At 32.9% G+C, this 16,249-nt stretch overlaps 1 protein-coding gene across 1 annotated transcript in view; it reads right to left on the bottom strand.

Annotated features, from left to right (window-relative positions):
* Positions 1-16,249, bottom strand: part of PHF14 (PHD finger protein 14) — a 171,276-nt gene that overhangs the window by 75,647 nt on the left and 79,380 nt on the right. The window contains exons 15-16 of the mRNA XM_049768882.1: positions 2,740-2,790; positions 2,501-2,622 (exon numbers count right to left, since the gene is read on the bottom strand). Coding sequence (XP_049624839.1) covers positions 2,501-2,622; positions 2,740-2,790 — 173 coding nt within the window. The remainder of the gene's footprint in view (positions 1-2,500; positions 2,623-2,739; positions 2,791-16,249) is intronic.

Raw genomic sequence — 16,249 nt, 5'->3', positions numbered from 1 at the left:
AGCCCAAAAGTTTCATTTTGAAGAGAATCAAGTAATATATCTAAGCATTGAAATATATCTTTAAAAAAAAAAAACTAAAACTAACATGTTTTAAAATTAATGTTAAAAGAATAGTATGTATACAAAATATCTAAGATACAACCTACTTATAAAGTGCAAACTTTTAGAAAATACTTGTAAATAATAATGGTTCCAATAATAAATATGGTTTTAGGAGAAATACAAATATTAGCATGTATTATTACCAATTAAAATACATGAAATTTTATATAAAGTATTCTAGATCAAAACTGAAATTATATATATGTATATTTTTGACAGAATAATACTTAGCCATAAGATAGTTTATAACATTAGCACAATATTTATATTATATTCAAAAATAGATACATATCTTAAAAATATTTAATTTCATCTTCATTATTTCTTTACTTTTTTTTTTTTTTTTTTTTTTTCAGAAATTCTGTAAGATCACAGTCAGAGCTATAGCACAGGGGGTAGGGCACATACCCTGGACACAATTGACCCAGGTTCAATCCTTAGCAAGCCTTATTTATGGTCCCCTAAGACCCACCAGAAGTGACCTCACAGGACAGAGCCAAAAGCAAGTGATTTCTGAGAACAGTGTCAGGACTAAACCCTGAGCACCACCAGGTCTGGCCCAAAAAAAAAAAAAAAAAAAAAAAAAAACCCAAAATAAAATTTTTAATTGAAAGAAAAATCTATAGAATCTCCTTAACAAGGTAAAATTAAGAAGAGTACATAACCATTGAGTATTTTTATCTTCCAAATGGCTTACAAAACTTTAAAGATACTGATGTGCTTACAATAATGAAATTAAGAGTAAAAATTTGTAACTGAAACATTAAATAAATTATAGTAAAGACTAATATTTTTAAATGAGTAGAAGAAAGATGTTTTACTTAAGACAACTGAAATATAATGCTTTAAAGATATTCTTGGTATATAGTGGGTTTTAAAATAAAAAGCTAGGCTTTTTTCTTTCACCCATAGTCAAATAATTAAAACAATGACCAGACAAATACTTCTAGGTTCTATAGCAAAAGAGAACGAATCAATTTAGTATCATTAAAGAAACAAAGTCCCTCCCCCAAAAAAGAAAAGGAAAGAAATAAATGGGGTTGATGCACAGGAACAAAAGTAATTTAAAAGGAGGATGATCAGGACTCTTACATTTTTTAAACTATTGTTTCAAATTAATTATGCTCCATATCACCACTTAAATCAACTTTTTATTATAAAACACAGTTCTTAAATTGTTTTCTCTCTTTGTTTACTGTGCTATTTCTTATCAATACATAACCTATTTTGTTATGCTCAATGTCTGTTTTATATAAATCCAATGTACATATATCAAAACTCTTCATATGTGTATCTGATACTAGATAACTTTACCCTAAATTTAAATGTGCTTAAGTTTCAAATCACCTATTCATTATCTATGCTATCTTCATATAGCACTGACCCAAAATGGAAATAAACTTAGTTGAAGTACTTGGCATTTTTTAATAGAAATTTTTTGATCCCCTTATATTCTTCAGTAGTAGAATAAATAGTATTAAAAAATTAAAACTGAATGGCTTTATTTGAAAACTATGTAAACAAATATTACTAGATTAATGACAGTCTTAGAAGAAATTTCATAATGGCATTTAGAAGAAATTTCATAATGGCATTCCTATGATTCTTTATCCATTGCTCTTTCTAATATAATTTCTTTGTCTTTTCTTAACAGGACTTTGCCAACTGTTAATTAATAAATTATATTTGTATAGGTTTCATCAATATACTAAAATATTTTTTGTTTTACTATCCTTCCAAATAGTGATAATTCGCTCAACCACTCCATATCTCACCTAAGATTTTAAGCAATTTCTTCATTTCATCAAGAGGTAAGGAGCTAAAATTAGTCATTTCTGGATACACAGAAATAGTAACTGTGTAACATCAGCTGAGATTCCTGATGTCCAACAAGAAAAAATATATAAAAAAAAAAAAAAAAAGGAAACAAGAAACAAAGAAACAACAACAAAAATCTATCCAGGCCACCTTTTCACCTTTCTTTGTGTCATGAAAGAAGCATTTAACACATTAAATTGATAAAATAGTGAGGAAGTGTTGATGAAGAGTTATCAATTAAAAAAGTCTTACTATGGTAACATATTTTATAATTTTATTATTTTATGAAATAAGGCATTCATTTTAAACATAATGGATCAAAATTTTAGTTCCTCTCTATATAGATGACCTCTCTTGTCAAGAGAAAACTGACATCTTCAAACCGAAAGTAACACTCTTAACACATCTAATTTCATACATAAACAAATATGGCAGGCTAGTAAATGGATAAAATCTTTTTTAAAAAACCAAGCTAAGATTTTAAAAAAGGTCTTCTACTGTAAGTGCTCCCATACATGTGATATATATGATGATGGGGCCTTAATCCCCTAGGATAAAGAAGGCTCCACATTCAACTTACCTGACAAGATTTTCATTGTCACCAGTTCCCTTGCAAGTCACACATTCAGTTCGCAAATCTTCAGCCTTGGGTTTCTTTTGTAACACAGACTGCCTTTGTCTTCTTTCTCTGGGAACTCTTTCCTGCCATACAAGGAGAACCAAACAAAAGGAAAAACAAAATTTGGATATCACGAAACAAAAATTTTAAGAAAAATAGTTCTATTTTAAACTGCAATAAAATGCTTAACTTAATCCAACCTCATGTTTTTCTTCCTCGGGAATGAAACTTCGTTTTCGTCCTCTGGTTCTCTAAAAGTAAAAAAAAAATAAATAAATAAATATATATATATATACAATGATATCTAATGTTTAATTATTTTTATAAAAAATAAAATATTAAATTAACTTGTTTTATTAATACTTAAGCTAAATTCTTAGAAATTATTTTATTGCTGTACTGATGTAGTAAACTTTTTAATAATTTATATCATAGGAATTAATAACTTGGCAAATTAATAGACTTTACAGTACTTTATATTAAAACAAGTACTGGATAGGAAAGTTTTCTAAACTGCTATGAAGAAAGTTATTTTTCAAAACTTCAACATATGCAATTATGACTTACTTGGGGCCTTTAAATTTTCCTTGTTTTTTTATATGTGACTTCTCCAACTAAAACAGTAAATCTGGACTCATGCTACAACTTTTGTAGCCCAGTGTATATAAGCACATACATATTTATATTAAAGAAATAATAAATTTTTAACATCTACCAAAAAAAGGTGTAAGGACACGGTTTCAAAAGTACCCAAGCCCTAGGTAAGATAAAACTAATTGAAACATGGCATAAATTATTTTAAACTTATTTCAAATTTACATACTATATTCAGTACTTATTTACCTGCCAATAGAAAACACTTAAAAACAAATACAATAGGACTGTTTAAAAAAAGTTTGGCATAACATTGTAAACCAGTGTTTAAAAGGAAAAAAAGGAAGTATGTGCATGTATGTATGTATGATGTGTGTGTATGTGTGTGTGAGAGAGGGAGAGAGAGAGAGAAAGAGAGAGAGACAGAGAGAGAGAAAGAGAGAGAGACAGAGAGAGAGAGAGACAGAGAGAGAGAGAGAGAGACAGACAGAGAGAGAGAGAGAGAGAGAGAGAGAGAGAGAGAGAGAGAGAGAGAGAGAGAAAGTATCTAGGAAAGAGAGAAAAACAAAAATGTCTGCCATAGAGGCAAACAGGGGGAAGGACTGAGGAAAGCAGAAAGGAAACTGAGGACATTGGTGGCAGGAAATGTGCACTGTAAGAGGATGGATGTTGGACAGTAAGACTAAATGAACACAATCATGAACAGTTTTGTAACTATATTTCATGGCAATTCAATTAATATATATATATATATATATATTGCTTTTCGAACCATATCCAGCGATACTCAGGGGCCTCTCCTGGCTATGCACTCAGAAATCACTCCTGGTTTGGGACCATATGGAATACTGGGGATTGAACTGCAGTCCATCCTAGGTTAGCTCGTGCAAGGCAAATGCCCTACCACTTGCGCCACTGCTCCGGCCCCAAAAATATAATTTTAAATATTTCTGCGAAATGATTATAACTGAGTTATTAATGTTTCCTAAAATGATGTTTCCTAAAGTATCATTTCAACTATAACTGATAGTAACCACCTATTGTTAAATAACACGGCTAATTGTATAGACTTGCCTATGTCAAGCCAAAATTTGACTACATTAATTCAAGAAGGAAATTTATAATATAGTATCTTTTCATTATAGTGAGAATAGTAAAATTATATTAAAACTGTGCTGAGGAAAATACTTTAAACACATGTCCAAATGACTTATGCAACAATGTGGATAGAATTGGAAAGGGATATACTAAGTAAAGTAAGTCAGAATAATAAAAAGAACAAATACTAGATGGCCTCCCTCATGTATGAGATATAGAGAAACAAAGCAAGAAAACGAAGAAATGCAGACAAAATCAAATCCAGGAATTCAGACCACTGGGGATAAGGGAACAGTGATGGAGAGTTCAGTGGACTGTGATAGAGTAACAGTACTCAACATATTACAGTATTTTATAATATTGGTACTCTGGTAATGTTTGTGATATGGTAATATACACTTTGATGAAACATGAAATAGTAAACCTTAAACATAACAAGTGTATAAATGAGTGGTTTAATCCACGGGTCAGTGAAAATAAAAAACACCATTTGTGATAATATTTTGTAGATTCATTTTAAAATCAGTATTATGAAACTGTTATTTAAGCATATGTGGTAAGCAGCAGTGACTTTTACATGGACAGGCAGGAAATTTTTGCAAACTGATATCAGTCTGTTCACTACCGAATGAAAGATCACTAAGATAACTAGTGACCTCAACAAAAGAATAAAATCATTAAGTAAAATGAAAGTAAGTGCTGGGTCACAGATCATCTGTAAAGCAAATACCCAGCATGTGTAGGATCCGAGTCTGAGTCCCCCAAATACCTGCTTTTTAGCACTGCCAAGTGTGGACCCAAGTGGTCCAAATGCAAGCTCAACTAGAGAACTGCAGTACTTGGTTGGACATAGCAAGAAACCATCAGACTCACATCACTAGATACTGCTGGGAATAACAAAGAAACAAGCACACCAGTGTAGGCTAACATCTAATCTTATTTCAAAAAAATATATCTAGCTAGTGCTCTTATCACAGAAAGTCATAACTACATTTCTTTACACTGAAAATTCATTTTATAAGACAATACACATGGATCAGTGTTAGTTTTAAATAAATAACTGTATTTATATTTATCTAAATGGTTTTATATCATTTGTGCTTATTACCAGATTTAAATTTAATACATTCCTGCAGTAGCTCTAAATAATTTAACAAATAATTAAATTAAATAAACAATTAAATAATTTAATAATTTAAAGGCAATAACAATTTTCAGTCAGCAAGAGTCGTTACAAGCAACATGAAATTAAATAATATTTTAGAGCTCTGAAAAAACAGTCCAGAGAAGTGATTTGATAACATAGCTGGTAGCTATTGGCATAAACCTAAAAACGGTATCTCAACTTTTAAAACAGTGAAGGCCTGTAATTTAATCCTAAACAAAAATGAGTATGAATTTTACAATAAAATAAGCACCAGGTTTTAATCTAAATATCCGAATAATCTGCAATGTCATGATAAAAAATACTTATACTCTAAAGAAATAAAGAAATATACCTAATGGAAAGATATCAAAATGACAATATGTTCTATTTAATCTGGCACCTTATGTAACACAATAATTAACGTGATTCATTACCAAGGTGAAGAGAGCAAATTTCTTTAACATTTAGCACAAAAATTATATTTCCAAAGAAAAAAAATAAGTATTTTTGGCTCAAAGAGAAATCATTACAATTCCAAGTCCTACAGTCAACAAAATGCTTACTTTTCATCTAGTTCTTAATAGTTTAAATGTAATCATGAAAAGTCAAAGATATGACCATAATAAATAAGATATCTTAAATATCCCTGAATGAAACAGAAAACACAAGGAGAGCTTAAAGAGAAATTATAACAATAAAACAAAAAGGGAGAAAAATAATTGAGCTCATCTAACAATTTCAATTATCAAAAACTTAGCTCATTTCAGATATGTTGAAAAATAATAAGCTATTATTTCATAATATGCACTAAAACTGACAATATTTTAGGAATAAAACAAATAAGGAGCAAGGTAAGACAGCACATGGAAAATTTTAAAAATTTTACTTATCAAATATGTGGTTGAAACAAAATAATCTACAATTTCAAAATTATTAAGTAAGGGATAAATTATAATTATGCTTCAATTTGCAATTATTTAACTATTAAAAGCAAAGAAAAATTGAAACTCACTTTAACATGGCATGATCCTTTCTTAATTTTCCTACTTTTAAAAGAACTTAATTTGTCAAATATACTATATATGTAATTTGCTAAATATAATATATATTACATATATGTAATTTGATATGTATACTTTGATAAATATATGCAAATTGAGATGTCTGGATAACCTGCCTTTCTATATTTTTTTAATTATTTATTTTTATTTATTGATTTTGGGGCCACACCAAGTGGTGCTCAGGGGCTACTCCTAGCTCTGCACTCAGAAATCACTCCTGCCAGGTTGGGAAATCATATGGGATGCCAGGAATCAAACCAGGTCCCTTCCAGATCAGCAGCATGCAAGGCAAATGCCCTACTGCTGTGCTATCTCTCTGGCACTACCTTTTTATATTTTTATAGTAAATATATTTACTGAGAAAAAAGACAATATTAAAACACATTATCATATAGTATAATAGATGATGTATCTAACTTAAAAAATAATAAATTTAATTACAAAATCATGTTAACTTATTGAACTTGAATTAATTAAAATGTCTCAATAAGTTCATACATTTCAACTAAAAAACATATAACAAATTTTAATGAATATTCTAAAATTGAAATCATTTTAATTTACTTAATTCTCCTTCCAAGATCAGAACGATTCATTTGAAAAGTTAAATAAATTTGAAACAAAAGTCAATGACTAGGGTATTTTATTAATTGTGGGCAAAATGAATTATAAATCTTTCATAGTAATATTTAAGGCACATAGTAGTAATACATTCCCACCACCAGTGTTGTCCTCTCTCCACTTCTGTTCCCAGCATGCATCCCTTTTCCCCCTCCTCTACCCCCCATAATGCTAGTGCAGCTGTTCCCCCCATGTACAGCTTGATGTAGATTGGTTATCATTTGTTGTCGTTGACTTTGGATTTTATGTTGAAGTCTGATCATTTTTTAATTCCACCAAATGGACATACGACTGTCTGGTCTTGGTCCCATCCATTTATCTCCCTCCAAATATGATTCTGATCAAGGCGATTCCAGGTTTGTGGCTCTATTGGAGTTATAAAAAGGGATATGGGAGGAGTCTGTCTAGGTGCTGTAAGTATCCCTTTGGAAGAAGAAAGGGGAAAGAAGAAAAAGTAACAAAGCAAAATAAAACGAGGCAAGACAAAAACAAACTAAGTTTTTAAACAAAATATAGAGGAGAATGTAGAGTACTACATGGAAACAAGAAAAAGAGGCCAGTAAAGTTTCTCTGATTCTTCAGAGGACAGTAACTAAAAATAAAATTTGAATAGCCTTCGTTTCCCGCATATTACCTCAGGACATGACCAATTAGGCAAATTCAGTTTAAACAATTAAAACTGGCATAATGAAGTTTGAAAGTAAAATCTCACTGAAAAACTTACTTTAAAGCAAAAGGTAACACAATTAGGTAATTTAGCAAGATAATGAATGAGCAGTAGGCCAGATGGCAGAAAACAGCATTGGCACTTGTAGCAGGCTCCAGAAGAAAATAATGGCTGACAATACTTCCCAACCAGGTAGCCTGGTTCTGTCCGATAACTATGAATTCTCAAAATAAGTGGGGGTAGATACCTCTTTTGCGTGAACCAGAGAGGCCCAGAACCAAACTATACCCTCATACAGAAAAAGCCCAGTTCTGTGGCTGAATTAAAATATTATGAGCAGGGGCTGGGCGGTGGCGCTAGAGGTAAGGTGCCTGCCTTGCCTGCGCTAGCCTTGGATGGACCGCGGTTCAATCCCCCGGCGTCCCATATGGTCCCCCAAGCCAGGAGCGACTTCTGAGCGCATAGCCAGGAGTAACCCCTGAGCGTCACCGGGTGTGGCCCAAAAACCAAAAACCAAAAAAAAAAATTATGAGCAGCTGAATCTACACTGGTGGGACTAGACTATGGGACTGGAAAGTCTGGGATTATTTTAGGAATGAGATTGTTCTGAGTGCCCACACACCCACCCCCTCACTGGGAAACCCACACCCATCATCTTCCCAACAGAAAAATGGCTCCGCTCCTTTTCTGAACTCCAAAAGAAAATGACTGCCGATAATTCCCAGGTAGTATGGTCTGGGCTGATACATCTCTGGAATTCTCAGAATGTGTGGGAGCAGATTCAGCATAAACCGTAGCATATTCTATATGCCATATGCCATATTCTATACACTGACAGAAATGTCTCAGCTATGTGACGAGAGATGAGGGCTGGTAGGTGCAGCTCAGGACATGCAGCTCATCACGTAGAGTGATGAGTGCAGTTGCAGAGATGACTACACTGAAAACTATCATAAAATGTGAATGAATGAGGGAAGTAGAAAGCCTGTCTCGAGTACAGGTGTAGGGGGGTAGGGAGGAGGGAGATCTGGGAAATTGGTGGTGGGAATGTTGCACCGGTGAAGGGGGGTGCTCTTTACATGACTGTAATCATACAACTATAATCATGTTTGTAATCACGGTGTTTAAATAAAGATAAAAAAAAAAAAAAAACTTCCAAGCCATCAAATGTTATAGATCTAAAGATCCTGGGCACCTCAAAATTTTGTAGTAGTGTCGTAACACAAGAAATGTGATGGGAACTTGACATACTAATTTACAAATCTCCTTGGTGAACTTAAATCAGGGGTCTTCAAACTATGGCCCGCGGGCCACATGCGGCCTGCAGAGGAGTCTGATCTGGCCTGCCAGCAGTGAGCGCTGTTTGGTTGCCAAGATACCTGCCAGCATATACGCTCAATGTATATCCAAATATCAGGAATCATACACTCAAAATGGTAACCATCTTTGGTAGCACTTATGCCTGTGAACAGACTTTTTCAAGAATGAAACATCTGAAATCTCCAACCAGATCAAGATTAACTGATGCCCACTTGCATCACTTGTTACGGCTGGCAGTAACAAATATGGAACAGGACATTGACCATCTCATTAGCCAAAAGCAGGCCCACAGTTCCCATTGAAATACTGGTGCGTGATCTGTTTATTTATAAATGGTTTTCATTTTATTTATATAAGATATGTGCAGTGTGAGTAGGAATTAGTAGCTCATATAGTCTGGCCCTCCATCTCTCTAAGGGACCATAATCCGGCCCCCACTTTAGAAAGTTTGAAGACCCTTGACCTAAATAGTAACATAGAAGACTCAACTAGCACTAACCACAGTTCAATATATTCTTAGACACTGAATTCAGTAACAACATGTAGAGATACACCGTATTTATTCATGTATAACGAGCAGAATTTTCTACCAAAAAAAAAAGAAATCAAAGTTTGGGTGCGTGCTATAAACAAGGGCTGTGGTGGGGTGGCAGTGGCGGCCAGTCCAATGAGGGCCGGGCGAATTGTGAGTTCGCACTGCGCCTTTTCCAGGCTGCAGTCGCGCACTGACACTAGGGTGAAGAAAAAATAAACCTCAAAAAACCTGGCCTATCTCTCGTGACATTCTGGGTTCAAACATCATGGGAAGACATACCAAAAGAAATGGTCATCGGGCCCGGAGAGATAGCACAGCGGCATTTGCCTTGCAAGCAGCCGATCCAGGACCAAAGGTGGTTAGTTTGAATCCCGGTGTCCCATATGGTCCCCCGTGCCTGCCAGGAGCTATTTCTGAGCAGACAGCGAGGAGTCACCCCTGAGCACCGCCAGGTGTGGCCCAAAAACAAACAAACAAACAAAAAAAAAGGTCATCAAGAGTTTTTTGAAGACAGACATCAGAAGACGACCTGCTGTGGAATTCAGACTCAGAAGAAAGCGAAGAAATTGGATAAACAGATATTTCTGCCAACTGGGACACTGATGAAAAATTAACCTGAGGAGAATGGGAACAACTCTTTAGTATATCTGATGATGAATCTGACTTTGAAGTATTTAAATAAATATTGTTACCAGTAAGTTTATTTCGGTATTGTGTTTACGTTGTCAATAAATGATTTTTATCATGGCCACACGTGTTCAACAATGATTTTTTGTCAATTACAATGCTTGGTGTGAAACAAAATTTTATACTAATTTTTAATCGAAAATTAGGGGTGCACATTATATTCGAATAAATACAGTAACAAATATTTCAAATTGACTTACTTTTGGAATAAGTTTTTAATTACATTTGCCTTTGTATTATAACAAACAATATACATATAATTTTAAAACACATATACCAGTATATAGTTACAAATATAAAAATAACATTTCTGGGGCCAGAGTGATAATACAGCAGGTAGGGCGCATGCACAAAGACAACCTGGTTTTGATCCCTAGCATCACATATGATCCCCAAGCAACATTAGGAGTAATTCTTTAGTGCAGAGCCAGGAATAACCCCAAACCAAAATATAACATTGTTTCTACATATTTATATATAAAATTTTCCAAATATTTTGTTTCTTTGTTTTGGGCCCACACCTAGCAGTATTCAGGTTTACTCCTGGCTCTATGCTCAGGGATCACTTCTGGATCTGCTCAGGGACTTTATGGGGTGCAGAGATTGACTGCAAGTAGGCTACTGGCTTTGCATAGCGCCTATTTATACAACTCTCTGGCCCACCCAAAATTTCACATTTTTAAATTTAAGGACTTATGCTCTATCCTTGTTAAGCATAAATTATTAATGCATAAAATTAATTTATAAACACGTATAATGAAAGTAAGCTCAATTTATTTGAATAATTCTCAAAAATGATACTTGGAACACTTACACTATTATCTAGTACATTAAATGCAAAACAGACTTAACCAGGTATTTAAATCTATTGTCAAAGTAATTATCAATAAAGACTCATTATGAATAAGTATATGATTTCAGTTAAAGCTGCTAAAGAAAAGTATTTTAACTTTACTGCATCTGTCTGGTTTTTTATTTCATAAAAATGAAGGTATATAAAACTAAATAAAAAAATGTATGACACAGGAAGAGTTCTGACATCAAAGAGAGTAGAAAATGATGCATGTGTTTAAAAAAAAAACCTATAGAAAGATAGGTCCCAACAAGTCCTTTGGTATTTGTATAAAAGATGAAAAGTCACTAGATAATAGTGGTAAAGAAAATGAGAAGAAAATCTGAAAGCTTTCAAGTTGCATTAAAGTTATTAGAAAATATTCTCCAAACTACAAACATCATTTTAAAGTAACTTCAAAAGGGACACAGATAGGCTAATTTACCTTCTCTTTGAATGCAATTTCATTGCCTAAAAGCAAGTTAAAAGTTTCTACATAAAAACTGAAAAAAATAATGTCTAAATAACAAGGTACTTAAACAGAAGTATCCCTAGCCACCTTTACAGTGCTATATCACGAATGAAATATGATAACTATACAAAGAGAAAGGGATCTATTCGCTCTAATAATGAAGGGCTAGATTTTTTGTTCCTAAAGTCAATAAGCAGATGTATAATCAGAGCTGAAGACAGAAATAATTCATTTGTGAAATACTAAGTACCTACTATGAATTAACTAATAGGAAGTGGATAAAAGTGTTGAATATGATAGTTCCTTCTATTAACTGAAAATCCCGGTGAATGAGTCTAGAGATACCAAATAATTATATGAATATCCAGTTAAGAATATAGTAAAGCAGTTAAGATAAATCATACAAATAAAATCATGTATCTCATATTCCTCAAAATTCTCACCTATAAGGGTTAGGAACATATTTCAAAGGACTAGAGCGCATACTTTGCATACAGGAACACCAGCACCACAAGGTATCTTCTTGGAGTAACCCCTTAGCACAAATCCACAGTTCCCATCACCATCTATCAGCAAAGGGCCAAAAAAATAACCTCACACACACAAACATGTACACACACACACACACACACACACACACGCGCGCGCGCAAACACACACATAAACACCTCAACTCTAATCAAACTGTTCTTAAATTTAAGAATCTTATTCATATACTTCAGAATATAATATTTTATATTCACTTTAAAGAGAGATACAGTGAAAATACAACTTAAAAAAGTGTGATATTGGCAACTCTCAGTTGATGAGCAAGGGGATGGGAAAAGATTCTAAGATGATAACAAAAGCTTTACTAAATCTCATGTCTATCTTCTTTCATGTCTTTTGCTCTTTTCATGTGATTCAATTTAATCCTTTCATATCCTCTCATATCCTTTCATATCCTCTCTTTAAATACATTTTGTTGAGGCTCAACTTTTTATCCCAACAGTTCTTAAGAGTCTATAGACCATGCCTCCATTCTGATGTTCTATTCAGCATCTCATGTCCAGTGTTTCATATTATTAATGGTTCAACTGATACATGTGACCAAAAACTAACCAGCTCATGATTCCAGAGTAGGATATGGTATAAGAAAAGACTAGAGTAAGAAAAAATATTAAATTCTCCTGTAGTCAATTCTTATTAACACAGAGAACTATTCAATTTATGAATATAAGCAAAGTACACACTCAAAAGACTAAGGCTATAAAAATAGGACAGGGCTTAAGATATGTTCCTTGCATGTAGATGCGACCAATTTGATCCCAGCATCACATGGAACCCAGATCACCACTGGTGTGGTCTAGGGAATCCGCTGTAGCAAGGGGGCAGGCCCTCGACTGCTAGCTCATTGACAAGAGCATTCCCCAGCCCCCTGAGCATCACTTGGGATTTCTTTCCACAAAGAAAAATAGAAAATTGTCCATAACTTCATCATCTTTGAAAAAACATAAAATGATTTTGTTTCCATATATTATAATAAAAAATTTTTTTTGGGTCACACCTGGCAGCGCTCAGGGGTTATTCCTGCCTCTATACTCAGAAATCGCTACTGGCAGGCTTGGGGGACCATATGGGATGCCAGGATTCAAACCACCGTCCTTCTGCATGCAAGGCAAACACCTTACCTCCATGCTATCTCTCAAGTCCCCTACAATCAAAAATTTATCTTAAAATACTTCCTCTACTTTCACTCTTCTAGTATGTGAAGACAAATTTACCCAAGAAAGAAACCACATTTTGCTCTTAGGTTTTGTGAATAAAGATAAAGTTAGTAAAATTAAAATGGATTAAAAATACTACAGAATTAAAAGATCTAAAAAATGTGAAATAAGTCTTGTATCTTAAATTTTATAGATTACAGAATGGATTATTGCTGTTAGGCAGTATGAACATCACAGATTAATGAAACAGCAAGAGCAACCTGCAAAATCATTAAGATTACAAATTTGTATTGACTTATGCCAAAAATAGCTTAAGAAAAGATAATATTTTAAATTATTAGAAAAAAACCACCATAATAAAGGGAAAAACTATGTAACAGAAAGTTCCAAAAAAAATTTTTACTCAATAATATAGAAATCAAAGGAAAACACTACAGATAAAAAAGTCATTTTATATTTAACAGAATGAATTCAATGTCCTATCAAAAAAGGCTTTCATGCATTGAAGAAAAGCAATTCTAATATAACAGAAGCTAAGTTATATTATGATAAATGAGATTTCAGTCTAAAACTCCAATCACTTTCATTCCTACAATAAAAAAAATTGTACTAAAAATCGCACCCAACTATTACTACCTGCTTTAAGTGAAGCACAACTTTACTCCAGAATGTATAGACATATGAAACTGTTTTATAATGATTCGCCATTATACACTGAATATACAAATCCAATAGCAAAGGTTCATGCATTAAAAAACAGATTATATCAAAGATGACTCTGAAATACCAACATGAATAAATTCCCATCAGGTACTATGATAGAAATGGCTATATTGAATAAAAGGGCTTTGCCAAAGTTTTGTCTAATAAGAAAAATTCTATATTAACGGAACTGTCATAAAAAATACATGCATGATTTAAGAAGTCTCTACTTACCCTTGTGACTTCCTTTTAATGAGAGAAGAAAGAGGTGAAGAAAGAGAGGGAAAAAGGAGAAAATCAAAGGAGAGGAAAAAGAAAGAGACAAAAGGGAAGATTAATGGACTGTGAGATAGAGAAAAGAGAGAATGGAAGGAAGAGAGGAAAGGAAAAGTGGGTATAAGAAAAACCCTGAGATTCACTCAAATATATGGCAAACACAGTGAGGACTCAATTGTCTTCAGCAAGGAGTTAGCCCTCTCTGCATTTTAAATATTGCTGAGTCTGTAAAATTCCAGGTTCACCTTCTGAATAATTAAGGTTATTCATTTCGTATTTTACAACTCTTCTAATTACTATCTGTTTTCACTCTGTTTGTGATTCATTTTAACCATTCAACCAAGAACTTAATTGCATGCCTTGTTCAATGGTGGAAAAATATGGATGGAAAAGAGATGCAGTATGGATACAAAACTGGAAGAGGAAAGAGAAGGGAACAAGAGAGATGGGGTCTGAGAGTATTACTTTTTAGGGAATCTACCACATACCAAGTATGCACTACATCAGGTACTTTTTAAAATTCAGTTAATTAACATTTCAGGGATCCTCAAACTTTTTAACAGGGGGCCAGTTCACTGTCCCTCAGACCATTGGAGGGTCTGACTATAGTAAAAACAAAACTTATGAACGAATTCTTATGCACACTGCCTATATCTTATTTTGCAATGAAGAAACAAAACAGATGCAATATGTGGCCCATGGGCCATAGTTTGAGGACTATTATGATGTGGTCAAACTAGCATATATCTCCAGCACTACCATTATATGTACTCCTATGAAGTCTGAAAATTAAATCTCCCACAGCAGCTCTGCCTGTGTGGTTCCATTTTGTGTAGTTACCTCAGAATTAAAATGTGTGAATGAAGAACATTTTTCAGATTTGGGAATGTTTGTTTCAATGTTCTCTTTTTTCAAATATTACAGCTACCTTTCTGTTTGTTCTCATATATAGTCTCTGTAAGCTTTCCCCTAAACTCTATTATTTGGTTACTCATTCAGACCAGGGGTGCAGTGCAGTGAAAGATCATTTGCCTTACATCTGTGTAATCCTGGGTTCAATTAAAATATAAAATGAGAAATTTTGTTTGTATTGGAAGGACATTTTCTGGAAGTATAGTATTTTCATTCTCACTCAGAAATAATTATTATGTTTAACACTGTCTCTTTTCATTTCTATCTTGTAACTTTCTAGTTAACTAACACCTGAAGGTAGAAAAAATATTAGAAAATATAAGGGAGAATAAGAGGGAAACTGTTGACACTGATGGTAGTAAATGTGCACTGATGAAGGTTGCTGTATATTGTATGACTAACTCAATCATGAACAACTTTATCTGTGGAAAGAAATAGTATGAACAATCTTGTTACCATGGTGTTTAAATAAAAAATTAAAATAAGGAAGAAAAATTAAAAAATAAAAACCAGCTATCAGTGGGATATGACTTAATAAACCATTTTATAAAGATGCTTGAACACACACAAAAAGAAAAAATATAAGAAAGTAATACAGGAACCACCAATCTGTCTTGAAAAATTTATAAATATTTTTGTTATTTGAATATTAAAATATTTTTATATATTATATATATAAAATGTCAGTTACAAGTCAAGCCCTCTACCTGCTATAGAAAATATATATATTATACAGATTATATGTATATACATATATATGTATATATATACATATATTATATATATGTATATATATATACACATATAATATATATATATATATATAAAACTACCTGTTGCACTCTTGGCCATGTAAATGGAAACTGCATGTCAGTTGAAAAAGTGGATGTAATTATTAGAGCTTTATTTGGTAGAAATCAAGTATTAGAACACAAAGATTAAGACTATCAATCCAAGTCAACAAAATTGATCAAAGTCAACAAATAAAATAGATGTTTGCTGATTAATCAAAAAAAAAAAAACATGAGGAAGCCAAATTGTTATGAACTGTGGAAATGACTAGTTAGAAAGAATATATAT

The sequence above is a fragment of the Suncus etruscus genome, chromosome 1 (assembly GCF_024139225.1).
Source record: "Suncus etruscus isolate mSunEtr1 chromosome 1, mSunEtr1.pri.cur, whole genome shotgun sequence".
Taxonomy (NCBI): domain Eukaryota; kingdom Metazoa; phylum Chordata; class Mammalia; order Eulipotyphla; family Soricidae; genus Suncus; species Suncus etruscus.
Note: the sequence above shows the minus strand (reverse complement) of the source record. Positions and strands in the feature narration are given on the sequence as shown.